At 49.4% G+C, this 24,980-nt stretch overlaps 3 protein-coding genes across 7 annotated transcripts in view; 2 read left to right on the top strand and 1 right to left on the bottom strand.

Moving 5' to 3' along the window:
* Window positions 1–11,173, top strand: part of GPR155 (G protein-coupled receptor 155) — a 27,881-nt gene extending 16,708 nt beyond the window's left edge. Inside the window, exons 14-17 of one of the 3 annotated variants that reach the window (XM_061563258.1) lie at window positions 388–483; window positions 1,418–1,482; window positions 1,914–2,072; window positions 10,389–11,173. In XM_061563258.1, coding sequence (XP_061419242.1) covers window positions 388–483; window positions 1,418–1,482; window positions 1,914–2,072; window positions 10,389–10,431 — 363 coding nt within the window. In that variant the 3' untranslated portion in view covers window positions 10,432–11,173. Of the gene's footprint in view, window positions 1–387; window positions 484–1,417; window positions 1,483–1,913; window positions 2,073–2,746; window positions 7,277–10,388 lie in introns of those variants that run through there. The other 2 variants (XM_061563256.1, XM_061563257.1) reach the window with 2 other exon arrangements.
* SCRN3 (secernin 3) lies at window positions 7,268–14,948 on the bottom strand. 3 transcript variants are annotated; one of them, XM_061563261.1, is made up of 8 exons: window positions 14,930–14,948; window positions 13,718–13,910; window positions 12,943–13,124; window positions 12,189–12,388; window positions 11,605–11,805; window positions 11,222–11,384; window positions 9,208–9,391; window positions 7,268–8,624 (listed from the first exon to the last, which is right to left on the bottom strand). In XM_061563261.1, exons 2-8 carry the CDS (start codon window positions 13,895–13,897, stop codon window positions 8,466–8,468), a joined length of 1,269 nt encoding a protein of 422 aa, XP_061419245.1. In that variant the 5' UTR covers window positions 13,898–13,910; window positions 14,930–14,948; the 3' UTR covers window positions 7,268–8,465. The 3 variants fall into 3 exon arrangements, with proteins under 3 accessions (XP_061419245.1, XP_061419244.1, XP_061419243.1); XM_061563260.1 differs by lacking the exon at window positions 14,930–14,948 and adding an exon at window positions 14,787–14,907; XM_061563259.1 differs by lacking the exon at window positions 14,930–14,948 and having other exon boundaries at window positions 13,718–14,331.
* A 140-nt stretch (window positions 14,949–15,088) lies between these two features.
* On the top strand, window positions 15,089–24,205 carry CIR1 (corepressor interacting with RBPJ, CIR1). The gene is made up of 10 exons (XM_061563263.1): window positions 15,089–15,361; window positions 16,349–16,443; window positions 17,011–17,084; window positions 18,121–18,128; window positions 18,486–18,547; window positions 18,650–18,698; window positions 19,316–19,433; window positions 20,288–20,394; window positions 21,269–21,354; window positions 21,784–24,205. The coding sequence occupies exons 1-10, from the start codon at window positions 15,290–15,292 to the stop codon at window positions 22,886–22,888; spliced, it is 1,776 nt and encodes a 591-aa protein (XP_061419247.1). The 5' UTR covers window positions 15,089–15,289; the 3' UTR covers window positions 22,889–24,205.
* Window positions 24,206–24,980: the final 775 nt, after the last annotated feature.

Consider the following 24,980-nt stretch of genomic DNA (forward strand, 5'->3'; position numbering starts at 1 on the left):
TTTGAGTCTAATTCGCCCCCATCCCCTGCCACTACATCAGAGTATTCCGATGTAGCAGGACTCTTGCAAAATTAGCTTTGAAACTAGTTGAGGCTATCTTGGATAAATGATGGACATGGCATTATCACATTCGAGTTTGCCTTCAGTACTAGATGTACACACTCTGACGTGTTTTGCAGTTGTCTCCCTACAATAAATGCATCGGCCCGGTTAGCGAACTTGTCGTACATGACTCTTGCTCTACCTGTACCTATCTTGAGCCCTCCCCCACCCCCCTTTGGCAGCCTTCTTCTCGGTTGAGCTCCAACTGCTGGCCACCGGTACTGACTCCGCCACCGCCTGCTGCCTCTCTCCCCCCCCCCCCCCCCCCCGGTCTCGCGTGCGTAGAGCATGTGCACGGGACTGTGGTGGCTTTTAAGCTCGACGATCGGCGGCCCCTACCTCGAGTTCAAATTCACCTGCGCCGTCTGCAACTTTGGCCAGGTGAGGCGCCGCGAGTCCACCCGTTTAATGTCCTCGTCGTTGCCAACGTTTTATATGTCGGGTGGGGAATGCTCTTCCTTCAGGAGGGTCCAACAAGGCTTTGTCGCCCAACTTTGTCGGCAAACCACAAGCAGATGCTCACCCCCAGTGATTCGGAAATGATGCGAAACGTACAACGAGGCCTCGCCTTTACCCGCACTCAAATTGTTGTACTCAAATTGTTGTTGTTGTCGTCTGTCCTCTGTAGTGTTGTGTTCACTGGTTGTGGCAAATTACTTGGAAATATGCCCAAGTTTTGGGGAGGAATGTGGTCGGGGAGAAAGCCGCATAGATTCATTAGCATCGACTCTCACGCTTGCGATGCACCCATCCAATCGACGGGAGTAAGAATGCATGTTTTTTCCCATCCGTATATATTGTATGTAATCGGGTTTGTGCCATCGCTGCAGCCGCTAGAGGTGCTATCAGCGATACCTTTAACAAGTAATCGGCATCTTCTTGGTTCTTTTGGTAAAGTCACGTAGAAGGGAAATAATAAAATAATAATAAAACATAATAAATACAATTCTCACGACGTTTCGGCCACAACGCAAGCAGCCGTCCTTAGTTGAAGACGCTGTCTTTCCGACAGACCTGTTTTTCACCTGAGGACGGCTGCTTGCATTGTGGCCGAAACGTCGTGAGAATTTTATTATGTTTTATTTTTATTATTTTATTATTTCCCTTCTACGTGACTTTACCGAAAGAACCAAGAAGATGAATCCCTGCAGTCACGAAAGCTTTGAATCGAAGAGTAATCGGCAATTTTTTTTACTTGAATTGGTGGCTTTGAATCGTGACAATTCATGGAATTGCCAGAGTGAGGGTGATAGTGCCTGGGAGTGCAAGTGGTGAATTGCCAATTCGTTTTGTTTTTGTTTTGGATTCTACTCAGGGTTTCTTGTCGTTTGTTCTCTTCGGACTGGACAAACACCTCATCATCATCCCCTTCAAAAGGAGGTGCGGTTCCCATCACAGCATTCCCTCATGTTGTCACCCCGGTGCGTTGTACATGGCCTTCAGAAGGCACTCTAACAACGGTGAAACAAAGATCATGTTCTTAAATCGTTCATGACGGTGACCCAGGTCGCCCTTGCACAAGAAGCAACAATTATTCATGAGTGCTAATGGGTTTCTTAATCTCCTGCTTAAGCAAAGAATACAAGCAGATCATCTACGTGCAGAATGATTATTTTAATTTAACTTTTTCATTTTAGCTTTTTTCTCTCCGTTCTAATTGTGCCATTGATGTCATCTTACGGGACAAATAAATCATCCATTTGGAACTCTTTGCAGCTAACAGTTCACCACCTTGCGAGGAAGCTGGTGGCCGTCCAGCGTAGGCGTTGTCACAGAACTGTCGTTGTTGTTGTGCGATGCCGACGGGGCAGGCTGCAGAGGCTGTGGGGCAGCGCGGCGCTGAGCCCGTCCCCTCGCGGGCCCACTTCGGGGCCCCTGCGGGGACCCGACAAAGAGGTGGCCATGACGTGCCGGCAATTCCTGCACTTCCACCGCGAGCGCTGCTGCGGCGACATCGTGCACGAGCGCAGGTACGCACGCGCCGTTCGGCACCAAGTCCGACGTTTCGCTCCGCACTCTTGGGAGCTTCTTAAAAAAAATTTAGTTGAGTAGCTTCGAGTATCCCTCGATTTATACCCAAACACATCGCGAGGGCCAAATGGTAATCCGCTGGACTACCGCAGTACAAATTTGAATCCGTACAGCGTTTCAATATCGCCGCATCTCACGTACGCGAGGGAGAGGTGTCATGTGACAATTAAAGCATGTGGCATGTGGCAATGAAAATCACGTGGCATTGGGAGAGCAGAGGAAGTATTTATATATTCCCATACATATTTCAAACATGAGAGAGAATGTTATGGTGTTGGAGTAGAGAAAAGTGAGACATATGCAGAGGAGAGGAACGGCTGAAGCCGAGATGCGAACAGGGCGAGCGCGAGCCAGCAGCGTGGACGGCCGAGAGGGGGCAGCAAACAGGGAGACGGAGCTGCTCTTTAACGAGCTCTTGACGACGGATGACTAACGTCCTTGATGGCGAGCAGTGATTTCTTCAGGTCTGTCTGCGGGAACTTACCTGTCTCTTTCTCTTTGTCTGCCTTTGTTTTTTTTCTTCTCTTGGCGGTGGTGGTTTCTCTTTTCTTGTGCTGTTCCTTTACTTGTGTTTCTCTTCATTGCATTTTCCTTACTGGCCGCGCCTCTCCAGTTTGTGCACCAACGCTGCGGCGGTCGGAATTCGCGAATGCTCTTTGTGACTTTAACATTTGGAAGGGGAACGAAAGTAAAAAAACACATATTTAGCGTTTTGAGAGGTAGAAAAAAATTACGTTATCAGTTTCATTTCTCAAATCTTGACAACCGCGTGGGAGAAGTGGCGTTAGGAGCGCCGGCATCGGGGGGTGGGGGGGTGACGGGTGGTGACTTTTGAATGTCGCCCTATGGGGTTATTGAGATTTGGTTTGGGGCGCCGCTGACACAAAACCAGCCTTGCCTTGGCGCGCTCTCTCGCTTGAGCTGCTGCTGCTGCCGCTGCCCTGAGCGTGGCGGCGTAAACGGATACGAACATTCCTCAAAACGAAGCCATCAAGCGACAGACTCGATGACATTGTACGGAACGTTTGCACAAAGCAGGCAGGTGCCGCCTTAGTTGCGTTCAAAACTTCGGTCTACGTTAACGATGCTTTGGTTGGCAATTTTTCGTCTAATATTTCGGTGATATAAATATTAATATACACGTATAAAATAACCGGGCGGTGAAGTGTTAACAGTAATGTCACTTATCAAAACTTGAAATAATTCTACGCGTGCCGTTAGCCGTTCCGCTTGAAAAGCGATTCGCATTTTAATCGAGTGAATGTTTTTTGGCAAAACGCGCTCGCAGAGTTGGCGGAGAGAGGCGCAGTCGAGTGGCCCCACATGGACCGCTCGCTCCGTCTTTTTTTTGAGCTGGGTGGATGGCTTCCGCCGACCAGAACCAGCGTCCGAGCATCTTGACGTATTCGACTCGGAAAGCGCGTCGTTTTATTCGGAGACGGGCGACCGCCAAATCGAGAATTGAGGGAACCGTTTTGTTCAGGAAGCCGTCCCGTAAGGAATTAGGTGACTTCTTGAATAGTATTAGGAAGACGGTTGAGTAGGGCATCATCTCCGAGCGGTTTAAGGTCAGTCGGCCTTGCAGCCACGTCGTACAACTTTCCCAAGTGCGGTCTGCCGGGTTAGGCTTCTTCTCTCGCATTTCTTCTCTCCAGCTTTCGCCATGCACGACTGCGGGAAGCTTCAGCAGCTGAAGCTTCAGCAGCCGAAGCTTCCAGCAGAGAGAAGAAAAGCGAGAGAAGAAATGCTCATCGCGCTGCCAAACCTAGAAAGGCCATTTAACAGAAATAAAGCGACACTGCTGCCCTGCAGTAGCGCGCGGCAAAAGCTTGCGAGCGGAAATGTTCAACACGAGGTTTAACCCAGAAGATTGCACTAGGATTACGAGTGGCTGCGAAAGCCTCCGTGGTAGACTGGTGCAACTTTGTTCTTTGCCAGAGTTGATGTGGACATTCCATGCCCGACACTGCCAAATGTCATCCTCGGATTGTTTTAGAAACGTGACGATTCTTAACACACAAGATGTTGGCTTTCAGTTTTACAGCATTTGAAAAGCGGTAGATGTTCATAAGTAGGAATTTTACTCTTTTTAAAAACACAAGTAGTTCTTCCGTTACTGTGCAAGCCTTTGGACATTCATACTCGATGTTTGTAATGAGTCATACAGCAACGTTCACAACCGTAAAATTAATTCCTGAAGTTATTGAGGCTGGCGTGTGTACCTTTTTGTAAATAGACTGCTGGCTGCGGGCCTCTGTACGCAGTGCGGGTCGTGGGGGTTACTTCACCACGCTAGCCAGTGGTGGCGGGTTAATGAAGGCGCAGAGGGTGCGTGGATGTGGGATCACATAAGCTAGAGTACAAAGCAGTGTGTGGATCGTTGTTATCTAGTAAAGATACCAGTAGCGCCAATGATGATACAGTCATAGCAGCAGCAACGATGACGATGATGGGAAGTAGCGATGATGGTGATGATGCTAAAGAGAGAGCGCCGCCATAAAACGGGTTGAACCGGAGCTCTGGGCCGACCGGCGGTGGGGGCCGTGGCTTGGCCGACACCGCAGGTGTGGCCGGCGCCGCGTGCGTGTCTGCCTGGGCTCGGAGCTCGTCGGCTGGCTGGTGGCGGCGGGCCTGAGCGAGGATCGCGACGGAGCGACGCGCTACGCCGAGCGCCTGCTGTGCGGCGGCGTCATCGCGCGCCTCGCCGAGGCCGGCGGACGACGAGGAGACGGCGGCGGCGGCGGCGGTGGAGGAGCCAAGGACGACTTCAGCGCCGCGGCGGCGCTCGATTTCCTCGACGCTCCCCTTTACTACCGCGTCGCGCCGCCACCGGTCGAAGACTGGTGATGGGACGGTCGTCGCCGGTGAACAGTGGTTGGCAGTGCTCGTCGCCTGGGAACGACGATCATCTGCCAATGGGAAGCGACTGGGCCGGTGACTGAAGATCATTGCTTGTGTACAATGCTCACCTGTCATTGTTGAATGATGTACACTGCTTGGGGAACAACGCTCGTCCATTGCTGGCGACCGACGCCTGTCGTTGTCGAACCACGCTCGCGGTTGGTGAACGTCGCTCATTGTCCTGCTGAACAAGGCTCATCGCTGGTTACCGATGATCGACTTCACGCTGGTGAACAACTCGTGGCTCGTGAGCGACGCCGTTGATCGGGGGGAGCAACGCGCATCATAGATCAATGATTCGTATCTCTCACCGACGAGCGATGCAGGGAAATCCATCGTACTCCAGTAAAACAAAACTTTGCCTCCAAAACGAACAAGCGAGGATTATGAACAGAGAGCAGGCAAGCCCGACGTGCGATGCCATTACCAAATGCACGAGCGCAACGATTCCTTGGCATCTTTTGCACACCCCGCGTGCACTCAACTTGTACAAATGCATGCACGCATTCATTTAAATGTTGCATCCTTGGCTGTGCAAGTGCAGTGTTCGTTATGAACCTCGTCACTTTGTAATCGCCGATGTCCCGCGTTACTTTCCGCAGCATGTGCAAGGGCGGCTCGATTTTCTTCCGCGAAACTCCCAGTATTTAAATTAACAGCTCCTATTAAAACGATACCCTTTTTGTGTTTTAAGAACTAGAAAAACACACAACTTCTCGTCGCAGTAAAAGTAAAGTCGTGAAAATGAACGTAGAGTATGTTTACCACCTTAACACTCGAATGCAAATTTGTGTTCCGTTATACTACCAGTACCACAGTTCCGTGTGCGCGCGCGAGAGGATTTGTATGCTCATGACAGTATTTATGCGGCAATTACAGTATTTTTTTAATTGTCCAACGGAATGCAAATGCTGATACCCCTGCCACCTTTCTGATTAGCTGCACTGGGGTGGGGGTCGGGAGTTTTACTTTGTCTGGGTACTGGAAAACTTGGGCTGGAATGCACTTTTATTGCACCCAGAGTGGATTGCGGATTCTAGGAGGAGTCTTTAGCTATTCTTTCTCAGGACTTTAAAACGGTGGCGTCAGGCGGAGCAGTGGGAATGGATAATCGGGACTTTGATCGCGTAAGACCAGTTAACAAGCCCGGGCCAGCTCCATACAAGAAGCGAGCCTTGACAATGCAAACAATACATAGGTATCGAGTTCCATAGGCAACGGTGGATTGCTTGGGGTGTACTAATGCACCGATGAAATTTATTTAAAATCGATCCTTATTCTCGTAACACGTACATCAAGTTGTGTGAGAACAGAGTAAATTTAACGGGTGTGTTTCATATTTACGAGTACATTCAAGTCTCCGTCAATGTGCCACGTTTAAATAATTGACTCGCGATCCCAAATCAGAACGGGAATCTCAAACAGGGCCTGGCACGTCCGAAACTTTGCAGACCCAGCTTGTGCCGGATGATAAATGGAACAATTGGCGCCATTTAAAAAGAAAATTCAAAAACATTTATTCCCAATGGCTGCTTGTATTCAGCAGTTTCGTAAAGGTCACTGGTTCACGCAAAGGTAATAGTTAACAAGGAAGGTTCACTCAAGAATTAATAGTTGGAACTGCTTGTGATGAAATAGAATACATGTGCTTACTGTACAATATGTAAATGGTGAGGCAAAGCTAAAATGAACGCGTTTTTGCATGGAAATAAAATACTTGGGTTTCCAATTCAGATTGCGAGGCATTGCTAATTAATCAAAGTGGAATTGTTCATTGATGGGCTTCAGCGGCGCGCATCTGTGAAATGTGCTTCTCTTGGTGAGCTGTAGGATTTTAACAGCCACAGATTTTCATCTCCAGTCCTGAAGGCTCGACATCATCCCATGTTCACCAATCTTCTTATTCGGCGAAATACCACGTACATACCGATTTTAGTACAGGAACGTTTGTATGTGTGTGCTGCAAAATGATGTAGAACGTTGCACCATGATGGGTGGCATCTATTGCAACCGCTGGAGAGAATTCAAATTACGAAATGTTTCTTTAAAAACACAAAGGGAAAGCCACCAATTAGGCGAACAGTTTTTATCTCCTGTTCTGAACTTTAAAATAGCGTTTACACCATACCCAAGTATGATATTGCACTCCAGACATTTAAACGTTCACCAAGCTGTGTAATCACGGAGTCTCGAGTTTGTACGTCGCGCTAAAAAATAAACGTGCAAGGAAGTGTCGACGCGATCTTCGATTGCGGCTTTATTCAAGGTGCTTGAGCTGCACAAGGGAAGAGCAGCAACTCGCAGACACTCCCAGAAGCTCGCGAGGAGGGGCACACAAACTCAACTTGTGCAAAGAAACGTAGAGCACGCGGCACAACGCGTTGTAAAACCACGCAGCGATCGGCTTCACCTGCCATAAGAGTGCTTTTTATTGACCTGTGTGTCCGACTCAGACTAAATGGCAACCATTAATATGCTTGAGCCCTAAAGCCATGAGGAACAAGGGTAATTTTACAGCAAACGTTTGGTTGGCAAATGTCACCAGCAACGCATTTACTGTGAGCGGACGTTGGCAAAATTGGCAAGGTGCTGGCATGGTGACGATGGATGAGCAATGATTGATCTGCACAGCACACAACCTCGGGCAATCATGTGACCTGTGTCCGTGATCGGAATGGACATTGCCATTCCAGTTCACCACGAACAGAAGCGGTGAAGAAAACTGTTGATATTTTGGAAACAAAATTATTGCGAACAATCTTTGCCAGTAACAATCTCGGACGATGATAGCTCAACTTAATTTAGTGCGTCATGCTCTTTGGGACTACTCAAGGAGATGAGAAGAAATGTATGTAAATCTATTATGCAGCCTCAACCTCAACTATTCAACTGGTTGAATCAGTCTAGTACACCATCCATAATCCGGTAAAACGTATTCAATTCGACTAACAGTCCAAACCATTGCACTGTCTGAAACTGTCAACTCTTTCAGTATTCCATATGTAACCCTTCTAACAGTTTTTAAGCATGAGCGCAGATCAACTAACAGTCCTAAACGCGAGGCATGCAACCAACCACCACATCCCCCAACCCCGGCGATTTGAAATTTCGAATATTCATGGTTGCGAGTATCGGGATTTTTTAAAAGAATTTTGTCCGTAACGATTCTCTAATTTGTCTCGGCACGATATTGTTCATCACATTCGCATATAATTTATACAAGTTGGAAATAATCATTTGCATGCAAGATTCGATGCTCACATCGTGATCGTAAGAATCAATTTCAATCAAATCGATACGTTGTTGCATGCCCTACTGAAGACACAACGGCATTTCTTCAAATGAAAGTAAAATTCCACGATGCCGACACGCTCGTGTTGCACACCGCGCACGCCTCCTGGTGGCGCGGCGCGCGTGTACGTGCGCGTCGTTCACTTGTAGAACTTCATTTCCGTGTCGACGCAGTCGTAAAAGAGGTCGACCATCTCGGACGCCACAAACGCACGACGTCCAGACGCCACCTCCTCCATGGCGGCGATGCCCTGGCGCTCCAGCCCCATCATCGTCTCCAGCAGTCGCACGCCGCGCTCCTACGCCGCCGTTTACACGATGGGCACACGCAATGAGTGCACTCGACAAGGATGCACACGTGGTGCGTGCACACGTGGTGCGTGCACAACGCGGGTATGCGTGCCGTGTACATGGCACGGGCGCACCCTGCCAGAACAAAACCAACTTCGTCTTTAGCAACAATTTCTGCACACGCATTTTACTTGCGTGATACGACCCAAAAAAATCTAGCGTGAATCTTTATATTGGTCGCGAAAGCCTTCGTGTTAAATGTACACCCTCACTTTACCTGCTAACTCGGGTCGGCAACCAAAATAAGTGCCACTTTTTTCGAATTCGGTTAACTAAACAGTTCAAGAGCCACAATGCACTGTGGTGAATACGAGGCAGTGGTCCTTAATAAAGAACGTCACGAAGTCGCAGTCCTTAAAGGGCCGCATGCGGCTCCGGACACGCAGGTTGCTGACATTTGTGCTAACTGAACAAACAAGACAGGAGAAGAAACCAGATGGATAATATCAAAAAATAATCCGAATCGAATTGTGACAATTTGCGGGAGGGGTGAACGGTTAGAGCCCTTCAAAGCGCGCACGTGCCGCTCACCGTGCCGCTGTCGCCGGCTTGTTCCCACGCCTGCTGGTGCGCGCGGTACAGCTCGTGCCGCCGGTCCGGTTTGCTGCGGAAGCGCGGCACCACCCTCGCCGGGTCGTCGGCGCCCAGGTCCGGCGAAACCACCTTGCCGACGGGCTTCACCCCCTCGACGAACACAAACGGCTTAAAGATCGACCTGCGGGGGACGTAGGCCGGAGGCATCGAATACCCTCGAGTGGAATTCCCCCCAGGCCGAGTGAGATCGGACACGAAGGGAACTTTTAACGTAATCCAGGGTTCTGCGGTATCTTTCCCCAGGTTTATCTCGATTGCGCTTTCGCCCTCATGTTATGAGATGAATGATACAACTGGACCTCTTGCAGAGCGGTGCAACTGCAGATGGGCTATCCGATTTATTTATGTAATTAATTTCCGGTGATCTGTTCAACTTCTGATAATCGAATATCACGAAAATATTTGGGGGAAAAAGCCTTTCCTCTGTTCCCACGTACGTGGCTGGACGGGAGGTTATGGGTGGGGCTTGTAGGGGGTTTCCCATTTTTAGGCAGGATTTGGGGCGGTCGCTATTTTTAAAGGTGCCCAAGTAATTGTTCTCCAAGATTTAAAGATTGGGCTTCTGAAGTGAATGTCACAGAACTACCGCCTATGACCACAAATATTTTCTTCATTTTTTTCCCCCTCTCGATGGGTACTCTGGTGTGGTGGCACACTCCTGTGACCCAGCTCTTCAAAAGGCAAAGGTTGGTGGCTCGCACAGCTATTTGTCAAACCGCTGGGCTGCAAGGCGGCCGTGAGGTGGCAGTGCAGCAAGTGGGTTGAAGGACGCTTCTGTATGGACCGTTGTGTGTTACTCCCTTGTACACGTGTGTGTGTGTGTGTGGCGTAGCAGTTAGCGCGCTGCGATACGAACCCGGCCACCCGAGTTAGTTTCCCGCTCACGGACAACACCAGTGACGATTATCTTAACCGGTTCTGGGCATCTTCCAGATTGACTCAGCCTCAAATGAGTACCTGGTGCAGTGTGCAAATATCGCCACTGGGAGCAAAGGCGTGGTGCTGGTTACCCACCACCTCGTGTGCGGTTCGCCGGCCTTCGTACGTGCTCGCTAACAGCACTTTCCCCAAAAGTCTGTTCAGGCTATAAGGGGGATCTTTGTCTTTGTGTTCTCCAGCAACCTGGAACTCCCCTCCCACACGAAGGGTAACACTTCTTAAAATGGAATCTCAAGTGACATTACCGTGCTTTGAGTCGAGTTAGCAGAGCTTGGCTGGTTCATAGGAGCGCATCGCATATTAAAAAGCGATTGAAAGAAGAATACGCGGTAAGATTTGCACAAAACAGCACTAAACTATTACATCCATATTAAATACGAATGATGGTGCATCTTAATCTAATCATCGTGGCAGCCACTTCACCTGAGGATGACACCTCTACCATGTGTTTACACTTTCCAACGCAGGATAAAAGTCCACCTGGAGCGGTGGGAGGGGCGGTGTGGGAAATAACTCTCGTGTAGATGATGCAACAAACTTTCAAATAAAGTTGGGCGACTATTGGGGACTTGCCCTTTAAAAAATTGGCATAATTGATCAAATGGTTGCCTCCTAGCACTTGGCGACGCAAGCCTCTGTTAAAAGATCTTGGGGTCCCAGCAGAGGTCGCAACCGGGTACCCGATACCCGTACCCTACCCGATACCCGGCTACCCGTACCCGGCCAGGTACGGGTACCCGTTTGCGACCCTGGTGCGGCCGGGAACGGGTAAGGAATCAAAACTCGTTTGCGACCTCTGGGTCCCAGCCCTGCTGACCGAGGCGTGAGCCCAGTGGTCTCATCGCGGCCTACAAACAATGCTTCCTGCGCACACAGAGATGATGATCGCTGATTAAAAGACGTTGGGGGGGGTTGAAAAACTAATGCTGGAAAACTGCACACATTCAATGCGTACGCACGATTATTATTTTTATATGTATCCGTCTGAATTTCTTTGTGTGGCAGAACGGACCTGGAAGGGTCGGGAGTGGCGGTCAGGAAGTGGATGCAGGGCAGGGCGGGGTTCTGCGGGAGGATGGACACCATGCTGCCCGTTGTGAGGAAGGCGCCCTGCGCACAGATCCCACTCTCCTTGTCACGCAGGATCGACATCATGTCCTGTGCCGACAGGGACCCTTGTGATTGATGGAGGTGGGGAAAGTAGGGGGGGGGGGGGTTAGAGGGGAAGAGGTTGAGCAGCGGACAAGACATCGCACCCCGGGAGGCAATGTTGCAAAGCTCTGGTTAAGCTGCCGAGCGTGCCTGGATTACCAACGCCCGTACCGCCACCCGTACCGCCGCCCGTACCGCCGCCCGCACCGCCGCCCGCACCGCCGCCCGCACCGCCGCCCGTACCCGCGTGCTTGGCGAGCAGGCGCTTGCCGGCCGAGAAGCGGCCTCCGCCGCTGCCGCCGCCCTCCTCGTAAGTCCCCGCGAAGCCGAAGCTCGAGCGGCCGTCCCACCAGCCGGCGTCGCGCGCGTGGGAACGCAGCTTGGGGTGCTCCAGCGATACGCGCGAGCCGATGCTCAGCCCGTTGGAGATGTTGCGCGTGCCCTCTGTGCCCCGCGCCGCACGCGGAACAAACAAATGAGTTTAACTGCTTGCTTCACGAGTAGGGGTAAGAGTAGAGTTACAGATAAGGATATGGGCAGGGTATAGGCGTGTAGTTAGGGCAGGGGGCGGCAAACCTGTGGCTCCAGAGCCACGTGCGGCTCTTTAAGGGCTGCTTCGTGACGTAATGTTTGTATGAACGTAGTCACGTGCATTGTGGCTCCTAAAATATTGAATTTTGCACAGAATTAAAAAAAAATGGCACTTCTTGGAATTTTGGTTGCCGACCCCTGAGTTGGGATAATTGCCAGGCTCACTGCATGTAAGTTGAACTTCCTTCGCACCGTACGTAGCCAACCGTGCTCATCGTAGGTGCTCTGTGCCACACCTGTGACTTGCTCGGCCGCCCAGTACTCGCCGGCCGTTTCCAGCACCCAGGCCTCGGAGCGGTCGGCGATGAGGAAGCTGTTGTGGTACGTGAAGCTGCTCGTGCTCTCCATGCAGTTCCCGCCCTGGCCATAGCGCGCGAGCAGCGACGTGATCACGTCGAGCGCCTCGCGCGCCGTGCCGCCCCGCTCCAGCGCCAGTCTGGAGTCGCCCGGCACGCGAGCGTCACACAACGACGTAGCCACACCATTGTGCCGTCACGCCACCGTACCGCCACGCCACCGTACCGCAGTCATGTCACCGCCATCACTCAGCAGTCACGCGCCCCATCGTCGTGTGATCGCCCATCCGAGCGTTTTCCAGGTTCCACTCCGAAGCTAAGCTTTCGACGTCGGGCGCAATCGTTTGGTTTGGTCACACGCACACACAATAACCTCATGCAGCATGCGCACTGCACGACAACTACGATTAGCACGGTTGGCTTTGTGCGGTGCCAAAGCAGTTCAACACACGCACTATATAAGACTCGCTCCACAGCACTCGTGCATGTACTACTCCGCACAACACATGCGCGCAGCACACGCGCACAGCACACGAGCACAGCACACGCATAGCACACACACACCGCACACGCGCACAGCACACGCGCACCGCACACGCGCACCGCACACGCGCACAGCACACGCGCACAGCACACGCGCACCGCACACGCGCACCGCACACGCGCACCGCACACGCGCACCGCACACACGCACCGCACTAAGTCCATGCCCAGCAGTGCCTCCTTGTCGTCGATGGGCTCGTTGGTCCACACGGCCTCGTTGCCCACGCACACCCCGCGGTCGTTGGCGCCCATCTCGGCGCCCCACATCCACGCCGGCTTGCTCAGCACCACGGGCAGCGTGCGCTCCGCCTGCTCGATCTCGATGTAGGTGCACTACCGCGACACGGGCACGCACACAACCGCCGCCCTCGTCACAACAGGCCAGCTTGTACGTTTACACTCGGAATGCGTTCCCGACTTTGGGATGTGAAGCATAAGCAACAGGCAACCTCTACAGGGTAGGTGGATGCTACTACTCCGATGTTGCTGTTGCAGGCTGTAGGTTAAAAGGTCAAGGTGCAGCTCTGCACTCGAGGGGCAGCTCTAGAGAGCCCCACTGGAGGGTATTTGGCCAGATGTCTTAAATGTGTAAATACCCACAGTTTACTCCACCATATGCGACCTATCACATGTGCTGCACCCATTCATTCATACTGGCCAGTGGACAGAGGAGGGCGGGGGGGGTTAATTTATTTGGTATAGCCCTGTGAGCCATTCGGCTCTTGAATCGGGTTATTTAAGAAACTTGTTTTAACTTTAACAAACCAGCGGGGTGGGTAGGAGGGGGGGGGGGTCTCTGGATTGTCCAGCGTGCTCACAGTCAGTCACACGGCGGCTGCCCAAGCCGACATCCCAAGCCGACATCCCTCGCTTATTCATGCCCTGGCTTCTGCTCGGGTGGGTGCGGGAGGTCGCGATCTCCGTGCCTGCAGCTTGGTGCCCGGCGGGTGAGCGGCTCCGGGCAGCACCACCACCTCCTGCACCTCGTCGCTCGGCCGGTCAGAGTTCTTGCCGAACACCACGTGGCCGCCTGCCGTCGCTGGCGGCAAAGCCACGAAGGTGTCACATGACCTGGGAGGGCTGCCCGGGCTGCCCGTTCGGGACATCGTCGTGTCTTTGCTGGACGACACAAGAAGACACAAGTGGGATGAGAAAACAGACATTTGCGGGGAGGATACGGACAGAAATGCGTGTAAATCTTACAGCACTTGGTATATACAGCCCCGTATCAATCCACTGCTAGACTATAGCCCACCCCCTCTCCCCATGCCGCGTTGGTTATGGGGGTTGTTTGACCATACTTCATCACGCTGGTCACTGCGGGTCAGGAATTTGGGTGAGCAAGAGACGTGGGAGCGTAGCAAGCGCATCCATCATGCTGCTACACTGCCCTCTGCTGCCCAGACGAGGATGCACACCCTGCAGGCCGCCGCCTGCTTGGCTTGCGACGTCTAAACTTAGCGCGGCTAATTTTACAACCCCGAGCCCATCCGCGGAGACCAATCAGGCCGCCCGTCATACGTCGATCCACTGCTGGATGAAGGCCTAACATCCGCAGCAGCCATTATTGACGAATCCACGTGCAGCACCACCTGCCGATCTCACCGCTCCATCTCCTCGCGGACACGTTACACGCGGCGTGCGCTCTAGAAGACGCGGTGCGTCACGAAGACCCCCCCCCCCCCCCTCTGATCTAGAAGCATTGAGAGCAGACACGATGGGGGGGGGGGCGCTGTTGTTCGCGGGTGCCTCTTGCCGCGGCGTCCGGCCTAGCGTGCTCAGAGGAGGCGGGCGAGGCCCTTGGAGTGCTCGCTCGAGTGGGGGGGGGGGGGGCTCTGGCTCTTGGCGAGGGAGGCGATCGCCAGACGCTGTTGCTGCTGCTATTGCTGTTGCTGCTGCTGCGCTCTGCGGCGTCGAAGGTGGCGCACGCCTGTCAACACGCACGCGGCTGTGCGTGTGTGTGTGTAAAATATATATAAATGTAGCACAGCCTACAGAGCTTGCTCGTCACAGCAGGCGTGAAGATGAGGCTGGTGTGAGTGTAGAGGGCTGCTGTGAGTGTAGAGGGTTGTGTGATTGTAGCGAGGATTGTTGTTATCGCTGTGAGCGAGCGCACGCGGTGGGTTGGGGGGGGGTACCTGGAGACGGCGCGTCACGTGACCCCGCCCCCTCCCCCCTAACCCCCCTTTAAAAATAAATGAAACGAAACATTTTTTTGTCACACAACAACAAAAATTATTCACCTCGCCGCATTATGTTTAAGTTAAGCGCGTGACGGTCACTGGCTGGGTTAGAATTAAAAAAAAAATGTTTTTATTTAATCGTAAAATAAAAACGCGTGGAGGTGACGGACGTGACGTCATCGTCTCGCGCGAAGGGTCAAAGTTGAAGGCTTCTCTCGCTTGTGGTCGCGATGTTTTGTTGATTTTTTTTGTAGTTTCTCGTTTGTTTTTATCTCTCTCGTTCTCTCTCTCCTCGGGCTAAATTACGTTTTCGCCATGGGGAAGTCGTTCGCTAACTTCATGTGTAAAAAGGATTTCCATCCTGCGTCGAAGGAAAACATCAAACGGGTGAGATGGAGAGGCGCGTCCTAGCGGCTAGGACAGGCCTGTGTTGGACCAGGCCTCGCCGCGCCAGACTAGTTAAATATAACGACAACGATTGTAATTATTGTAATTACATAAAAAAACGCGGTTATACAACTGGGTATGTCTTATCAGGTCAATGTTTTCTTCACCTCCGTGTGGTGAAACGACGAGTCTATCCCGAGCTCTGGCATAGCAGTGCGACCCTTCGATGTTTGAGAAAAGGCCCGTGGAAGTGGACACCACAGAGCTACGATTGGTCTTCAAATGACTCGGTGGTGCACACGCAGGAGAGGGCAGCACTTTCCCCACCCTCCCCGTTACAGAGAGTAATGTTCATCGCATGACAACCAGATACTTTAACTCCCGAAGAGCTGAAATTCAGCCAAATGTAATGGCATGGTTTATTTGTGGAGTGATTGGTGACTGGACTGAGACAGTGAACTCACTACACTTGAGACCACGGTTTAATAACAGGCAGCTGCGTGGATTCAAACTCAATATCTGAGGTTTGCCAGTATCCTATATGTACCCAGGGTGCTTCAATAATTTTTTGTAACACTTATTATGAGACTATAATTTTTAATGGAAAAAAGAACGGAAATACACTGTAACATGATAACAAATGTATGTTAATAGCTTCAAAAAGTCAAAGAGTCTATACTTCTTCGCCATCGTTGTCAACACGTGCCTGGAATCTTCTCCAGGTGGTTCTCCAGAGCCCAGAGGCATTATTATTGCAAATTCTGAGAAGTGTTAAAACACATTTTAAGTACCCTGTTTAGTTTATATCCGGTAAAATCCGAATAGGGAAAAGGCCAGATCCAGATTAAAACCAGGTATCGGTTTACCTAATTTATTGAGATATACAAAGGGGATTTGAAAAAGAGTTGTGTGTTGTGGGTGTGAATCCGCTGTTAGCATAATGTATGAAAGGCTGGACCAGCGATTGATCGTTTGGTTTGTTTGTAGGTATGGATGGCAGAGCAAAAGGTCGCGTTCGAGAAGAAGAAACAAGACGAGCTGCTTTCGCAATACACCAAAGAACAGGAGATTTATAATAACCGGTGAATATTCCACCACTTCTAACATGTAGCAGCTGTTACACCCTCAATACATTATTAAATTAATATACTTCATGTAATGTTCACTTGTTCACGTTGTTTATTTAGAGTTCATCTGTAGTTATTTTATTTTGGAGAATATTCTTTGCGAAGCAGATTCAAAGTGACTTTTAGCCTCAGGATAATTGAAGAGTATTTTCCATGAGTGTACAAACTATGCAGCAGGGGTGGGTGGATAAACTCCAATGTACTCTTAAATACATATAAATGATAATTTCTCAAATGTTCTATTTTTCCCAGTTTGTCTTACATTTGAGTTCACAATGTCACGCCATGAGACAAAATTATGGAATGCATGGAGACACAAACCAGACCTGGCGTCAGTTGCAATAGTAATTGTGTATATCGTAATGAATTAATTAACATTTATCATAATTTTAGTTCATCATATGTAACCGCAGGTCTGAGAAGGTATTTTCTTCTTCACAAATAAAACTGAACAAACAAATGAACACTTTCAGCAGGAGAGTCCACTGCAGGGTTGTGATGATGGTTTCCTGGGTTTTGCAGGTTACTCATGGGAGATGAACGTGTGAAGAATGGACTAAACTTCATGTATGAGGCGCCACCAGGCACCTACAAAGGTAAGAAATGGTACTCCCTTGTGTTAACCCCCCCCCCCCCCCCCCCCCCCCCCAGTTTATAGGAAGACAAAACCCAACAAGTTAAATAGATTCTAAGATCCTATCTTAGAAGTTTACCCGTAGGCTGTGTCCTAGGAATGTTGGCAAACATTTGAGGCTTCAGTCGAAATAATAATAAATGTGAGAAGCCATACGTTTATTATAAAAAAAGCTTTTGCATACAGTAATTCATTTTTTCTGTCCACAAATAACTCGATACCCATCTAATATGGTATTGATGAGTGAAATATCTAATCTCAGCCCATGGCAAAGTTAATTTAAGCAATGCACCTCAAAATGTTCCTGGCACGGAAGAATCCAGCTTAAGGATCGAGAGACTCCAAAATGTTAACATTCAGTTGTTGCAAATTCAGTTATATTACAAAGTATATTAAAGATTAAAAAAGGCTTTTTGTCACGGAGTGGAAAAGATGTCTAGTTTTGGCTGAATGCCCTTGTTCACTTGCTCTGTTTATTATTAAGGAGCATCTTTTGTGTTTATGTATTCAGCTAAACTAAGTTGTCAAGCTTGTTTATTGTTCGCATTTGTATAACGCGATCCTGAAAGCCCTTGCGATTCATAAATAATAAACCACTACACGTATAAATCAACATAGCGAAATTATTATTTTATGAACTGCGGGTGCACAGATGCATCTTACTTTAAGCAATGTTTTGGTGCAATAAAAATTGCACGATATGACATTTCGCCATAAATATATGTCAGTTTGGTATTTGGTTGCTTTAAATTACAAGGACGTTCAACATTATTATAATTACACATTTTCCAAGGTGAGTTACATCATGCAAAATTGGCAGAGTTGACCAGAGATAATAAACAAATATGTTTTTATGATTCCCCCATGCTAGGTCTTGCCTTGGTGGTTTTTTGTAATTAGCTTGAATTTTGCAAAGCCTTTATTTGCAATATGTATTTTTCTATACAACAAACTAACATGTGTTTTACACTTCTGTCTGTTCTGACATATCCCTGCAGAAGAGGAAGTAAGTGCTATTTTCAAGCCTTCATTCACTTTTTTTATATGATGTTGTGTGGTTACATGTTGCTAAGTGTACTTCAACTACGCTCCAAATACCCTTGTTTATGAATCGGACAGCAAAACTTCCAAGTTATTGAATTTAACCCACAGTTCCACGGAAATATTTTTTCCAACTTAATTATTCTGCATTGAGCTCCTGGCACTGGAGCAGGTGGGATTGTTTTTTTGTCATTGTATATGCTATTGACACGGACAACTAAACGTTAATTTAAATGACTACATTATACCATATTTAATGACGTAAATACTTTTGTTTTCCCTGTGCATGACCTAATGGTTCACATTTGTGTTTTCTGAACAGAAGGAGACAGGAGGAGAAAAGGAGTACAAGTTTGAGTGGCAGAAGGGGGCTCCGAGAGAAAAGTAAGCTTCCAGATGCTCAGTGAAAGTGTGCGATCTTTACGCAAATTGCATCCTGCATTCTGGTGTGGTGGCCTTTGGTGACCAGCTGTGTTTCTGTCGCAGGTACGCAAAGGACGATGACAATATTCGCGACCAGCCTTTCGGAATTCAGGTGATGGTTAACTAATGCACACACACAGACAAAGATTCCCATGTAGCCCACAGAGATTGATGGGGCAAGTATTGTTAGGGAGCAGCAAGGAAGCCTGGTTTGGTGCATGAAGGGGGTGGTGTGGCTTAGACCGAGCTCGGCCATCTTTTTCTCCCCAGTTCTGATGTTTTCACACCATCCCAAGTTACTCATTTAAGGCTTTGTCAATGTAGGGGAGGCTTAAGACTAGTTTCAGTTATAATTTGCCACTGATGGTAGCCGTGAAGAGGAATCAAACCCAGGTCGCTGGGTTTACAGTGATGTGCGCTAATTGCTACGAGCACACACGGGAAAATTCTCATTTCTTTATCTCCATCGGTTGTGATGGAGCCAGCACAGCCCCCAATGGCAGTGGCAGGGGTTGCAGAGAGCAGTGCACCGCAGACACTGAACAGGGCTTAATTTCTCACTGAACAATTTCTGCATCATTTGCAGAGGGGAGTAGTTGGCACATAACTATTAACCACAGTGATAACAAGAAATATATATTCGTGTGCCAGCCACTGACCCAGACAAACCCGGCTGAACTTAAGCCCTGGCGCTAACGATGACCATGTCATTGTGGATGCGGTGCGCAGGTGCGGAACGTTCGCTGCATCAAGTGCCACAAGTGGGGCCACGTGAATACGGACCGCGAGTGCCCTCTCTACGGCCTCTCCGGCATCAATGCCACATCCGCAACTACTGATGAGCCAGGTGCGCACGAGTTTCCCTTTCTAGGTCACTCCACGTCAATACGGCACCGGTAATCAAACCAGCATGGCACTGATTGGCATATTTTAGTGATAACGAAGTGAAGGGCAATTTCGACAAAAGCTAGTCTCGTGGTGGAGACCTGTGCAGAAAAGGCAATAAAATGCACGGTAAAATAGTATTGGTCTGTGCAAGAAGACCAAAATAAGAGCATATTTAGACGAATTCAGTGCAGATAACAAAATGTGAAAACCATGCAGTAATCTAATGTGCAAGACGAACAATAACATGAACAAATGAATTATGGGGCATAAGCAAGTTAGAGATGTAATATTGACTTTTAAAGGAAAGTAAGTGGGCTTTGGCAAAAGCACAGCATGAAAAGGGATGATGGATGGCGATTGAGACGAACGATGGACAGACAGCCAGCGGATGTGACACTCCTGAGAAGCTGTCCACTGTGGAGACAGCGTTGAGATCAGCTCGTGTGCTTTAGCTTGATGAATTGTTGCATTGCGTGACCATGACAGCTGGCAACGGCTCGGGGAGGCTTTCATGCGGTAGTATACAGATTGATGGCTGATGATAATGAATGTGCAAGACGTTGGCGTGATACCAGTGAGTAGTACAGCACAGCACAACACCATTGCATCACTGTGCTATGCCACAAACATTTAATACAGCTGAATGAATTCCGAACAATTGCCTCCGTGAGTGTAGTTTGATTTTCTATATTAGAAGCAGAAAGCCTCATGATGGAGGCACACCGGCGTACTCCCCCATATAATGAGCCGGGCAAATTTGCTGCTTGCCCCGTGGGCATCGCGTGACGTCACGTCGGTTTGTGTCGCCCACAGAGCCGGCCATGCACCCATCTGACCTCATGGTGGAGATGAGGAGCAGCGGATTTGCGCTCAAGCAGTGTGTGCTGGGCAGGAAGGGTGACGCGGCAGACCCCTCACAGGTAACGCCAGCACACGAGAAACCAACATCCCCCATGCAGAACTCTTGTAGAGGCTTGTTCGCAAGCCTCTACAAATGCTTACACGGTGCATAAGAGGGTTGGGCTGGCCAGTAACAATCTTTTGTCTCCCCATTGCCAATATTTACACTGCACAATCATCGCTGAGTTGACTTAGGGGAGGCCCAGGACTGGTTCAAATAATGGCTGGGAATGGTAATCTGGTCACAGGGTTTGTGTGCAGTACACTAACCATACAGTATGTTATTGCGGCATATACACGCACAGATAATTCACCACATTGATGGCAAGTGCTGTTAGTGAGTGCCTATTCAGGGTGATACGATACACGAGGGGGTTAGGGGGCCAGAATCTCGCACTTTGGGGAAACTGTCTCCCCGGGGATGATGCTGACCACACCACTACATGAGGTTTTCATTTTAAGCCAAATCAGCCTTGCCCAGGCTTAGTTCAGGTTGCAGTTGTCACTGATATGTTCACTTCACCTCACACACATCTCTAAACATGCATTACCTCATCCTTGTTTTTAGTGCAGTCTTCCTGTTTTAGGTGCACTATGCTTGTGTAGATTGTCAATTGTATTGTTTTTTGTTCATTACGCTATTTTTTCCAGCACCTCTTAACGCATTCTATTCCGTTGTTGTCTGTTCTTCTGTCTGGTTCATTTTCATGATGTCGTTCTGTACTGATGCACCATGGATCTCTTTTGCACCTTAGCTGGCTAACTGGCTCAATGGGACTTTCCCCGTAGCAAATTAACGTCGGTTGAAATTGGTCGTGATCTGGGAGCGAACCCGGCTCGCCAGGAACCAACGGCACCACTTTCCACACGCAAAACGCGTTTTGTTGTTTGCAGCAATTGATCGAAAGTGAGGAGGATGAAGACCCAGAAGTGGAGTTTTTGAAGTCGCTGACGACGAAGCAGAAACGCAAGCTGCTGAGGTGAGTGTCACGATCGCCACCCTCCTCACCCAGCAACACCGTCAACGGCGACGCCGCCTGTCTGTTCGTCTGCGATTGTGATGTTTGTTTTTTATTTATGATGTGTTTCACTACTAACGTCGTTCATTCTGGTTGATAGGCACGTAACGTTACAACAATGCATTATAACTGATTATGTCACGCGTGATATGTTAAATGGCGCATGCATGTTGATTATTTTGGATTTTTATACAATACGTTGAATGCCATTTGTTTTGTTTTAACGCTGCACCTACCAAATTGCTACAAAGAATTGATTCTTGAAATAAATGGTCGCCGCGACAATTGAATGGCGAGTGGGGATAATCGCCACGTGCCTTGCGGTGTAGCGCAAGTGCCGCTTGAGGCGTCACCTTGTTTACGTGCGGCTTCTGTCCCTGCCTTTTGCAGGAAACTCGACCGCCTTGAAAAGAAAACCAAAAAGGACAAGAAGAGGAGGAAGAACAAACAGAAGAAGAAGAGCAAGGGGAAGAAGAATAAACGCAGAGAAGAGTCGAGCTCTGACGACACCGAGAGCTCAGACTCCCAGTCCGACACCAAAAAGAAGAGGTGCAAGCATCAGAAACATAAGAAGAGCAAGTTGCCATCCAACGACGGCAGCAGCACCTCGTCGTCGTCGTCGTCATCTTCAAGCTCCGGGTCGGACAGCGACGCGGAAGAGGAGAGCGCTTGCAAGAAGCGGAAGGGAGAAGCGGAGTCACGAAGCGCGGAACCACCGCAAAGCGCCGACGGCAGGCGGAGCGCCGGCGCGATGGAGCAGCCTGCTGGGTCGTCGCGGCACGAGCAGGGAGGCGCGAGCGGCAGTCGCGGGCCGAGGTTCCAGGAGCCTGCGGTGGGTGGCGGAAAATGTGGGGAAGGAGCAGGAAGCCATCGTAGGATTGAAGATGGGCGCAGGCACGGAGGTGGTGGTGGTGGTGAGGAGAAAGAGGGGAGACACGTGGGCGAGGGGAGAGACAGGGGAGACCAGAGGGACAGTCAACGCAGGGGTGAGGAGAGATGGGGGAGAAGCAGGGGTGAGGATAGAGACAATAACAAAGGTGGGGATAGAGAGAGTAAATACAGGGGTGAGGAGAGATGGGGGAGAGGCATGGGTGAGGAGAGAGAGGATAAACACAGGGGTGAGGATAGAGAGAGTAAATACAGGGGTGAGGATAGAGAGCGGAGAGACAGGGGTGAGGAGAGATGGGGGAGAGGCATGGGTGAGGATAGAGAGGATAAACACAGGGGTGAGGATAGAGAGGGGAGAGACAGGGGTGAGCAGAGAGAGCACAGAGACAGGGGTGAGCATAGAGAGGGGAGACACAGGGGTGAGCATAGAGTGAATAAAAACAGAGGTGAGGATCGAGAGGATAAACACAGGAGTGAGTATAAAGAGGGGAGAGATGGGAGAGAGCGGAGACACAGGGGTGAGGAGAGAGAGGTGAGAGACAAGGGAGAGCAGAGAGAGAATAACCACAAAGGTGATGTTGGAGAGCGGAAAAGAAGCAGAGAGTGAGAGGAGCAGGCATGGTGCGGAGTATCGGGGGCGACAGCGGAGACAGCGGGGAGAGGGGTGCGGAGAAGCGGGCGATGTCGAGCCTCGGGGCGACTCGGCTGCGAGCAAGGATAGGTTTTGAGAGAGGAGGCCTTGTGTACGTCTGTACGTTGAACTTCTTTCGCACCGTACTTAACCAACCGTGCTAATCGGAGGTGCGGGGGAAGGACAACAAACTAAACTGGTGGCGGCAAACACGAGCTGCAGGAGTCGTGATAAGGCGGGAGCCAACAACAGCAATAAAATAATTGCCGGATTAACATCCTTGGCGTTTGTCTAATTAGTGACCTCTGTACCGCGTGGGTTGCCACGGTTGTGCTCGGAATATTTTTCATGTCCTGCTGGGTCATACCAGCTTGTAGTTTGGCATTATGGCCGCCGTCTTGCTCCGTGTCCTGGAAACTGCTTCAGGTCACACCCTCCTGAGAGCTTTTTCTTGTCACAGAGGGTTTTCTCAAGCGATTCCTCTCAATGTGTTCTTTCACAGCATCGGCTCCACAAATGTGACCCGTCTTCACGCGCATTAGATTGACAGGCGAGATTGAGCATATGAAGCTGGGTTGTTGAGTAAGAAGGCAACAGTCAAGTCCTGGCCAGACTTAAGAATATTTTGGTTATTTGCTGTCAATCTCCTTGTATGATCCGTAGAGTGAATGGATTGTGCCCTTTCCTGCAATGTACTCTGTGTTGGTGCTTATAGGTTTGTATTCGTTTGTGTTGTGAGGACATGGGGAATGGTACCCCGTAGGAACATGCGGATTATACAAAGTAGTGTAAAGTCTTGAGTTGGATGTAAGGAAGGTCATACATTATATGATGACTTTACTGACAGCTCTGTTTATCCTAACACAACTAGGGTTTTCGGTGTCTTCGTTTTAATTTCTATTAAAGTTGTACAGAAAGTTCATATTTGTACAGATTTAGTGAGTAATCTTTGTGTAAATGTACAACATTTTTGGGGAATTCATACCTCTAGTAGAACGTGAATTAAAATTGAACCTCTGCATATTCTTTGGGTCTTTCGGTAAAGTCGTGTAGATATGTTCAAAGAAAATAACAATAAAAAAATTCCACATTATTTTAATTGAACCTATCTACGTGACTTTACCGAAAGACCCAAAGAATATGAATTTCTGCAGCCACGAAAGCTTTAAGTCTAAGATTTGTACCTCTAACTAAAACGTGGAGTTGTCAATGGTCGTAGCGTGTAGTACAGTAGTTTGTGGTCGTGGCAATATCTAAAGCACTATCTTTGTAAATAAAAACCTGCCCCCAGAAGTCGACGAACGGTATACATTGATGTTGCGTACGTTTTCATGTTCTTGAATATCGCAATGGACCTCCATTGGTCCATTCCAGGTGTTTTTCAGCCTTGTTCCCGTGGGCCCTATGTGATCAGTCTTTATATATCGTTCTCTCGGGGTGCTCCAGGTTCTACAAGTACAGCCCTCTGTCAATCCACTGCTGGATGAAGGCTTCCCTATGCCGTGCAGGTCATGGGGGGCAGTGGGGGGGTTGACTATCGGTCATTGTGCTGGTCCGTGCCGGCTGGTGCAGGCGGGGAGCGTAGAAGTACAGCCTGTACCACCTGTTGTGCATGGTGGTCGCCGATTCAAACCACTGCAATCTCGTTACCGTTTCCGCTTAGCTTCCAAATATCTGAAGAGACGGGGGGTGCATTCTGTCTCGTGTGCTCAGACTGGGTTAATCGCACTCCAAAATGCAACTTAAAAACCGATATTTATCAAACAACATAACTTTGCTGGAAACGTATACACTGCACGTTTTTTAGGCCTACCAACTCTTGATAGCCAAAAAGCCCTGGACATTTCATGGGAACAATAATCACAAAAGTAGAAGAGGGGGGGGGGAAGTGCTTGTGTACGAATTGTCTTGCGTGGTATTATGCACTTTATTAAAACAAAACGTGTCTGTTAATCTCTCAAGAAAGCTTACCGGTTTCCAATGGCAGCTATTTTAAAAAGAGTGCGAACCTGGGAAAACAAGGACATCGTATCTTACAATCCCCTTGAGATGCTTGAAACAACGCTGC

Source organism: Lethenteron reissneri, chromosome 31 (genome assembly GCF_015708825.2).
Source record: "Lethenteron reissneri isolate LAM-NWPU_2019-01 chromosome 31, ASM1570882v1, whole genome shotgun sequence".
Lineage (NCBI taxonomy): Eukaryota > Metazoa > Chordata > Hyperoartia > Petromyzontiformes > Petromyzontidae > Lethenteron > Lethenteron reissneri.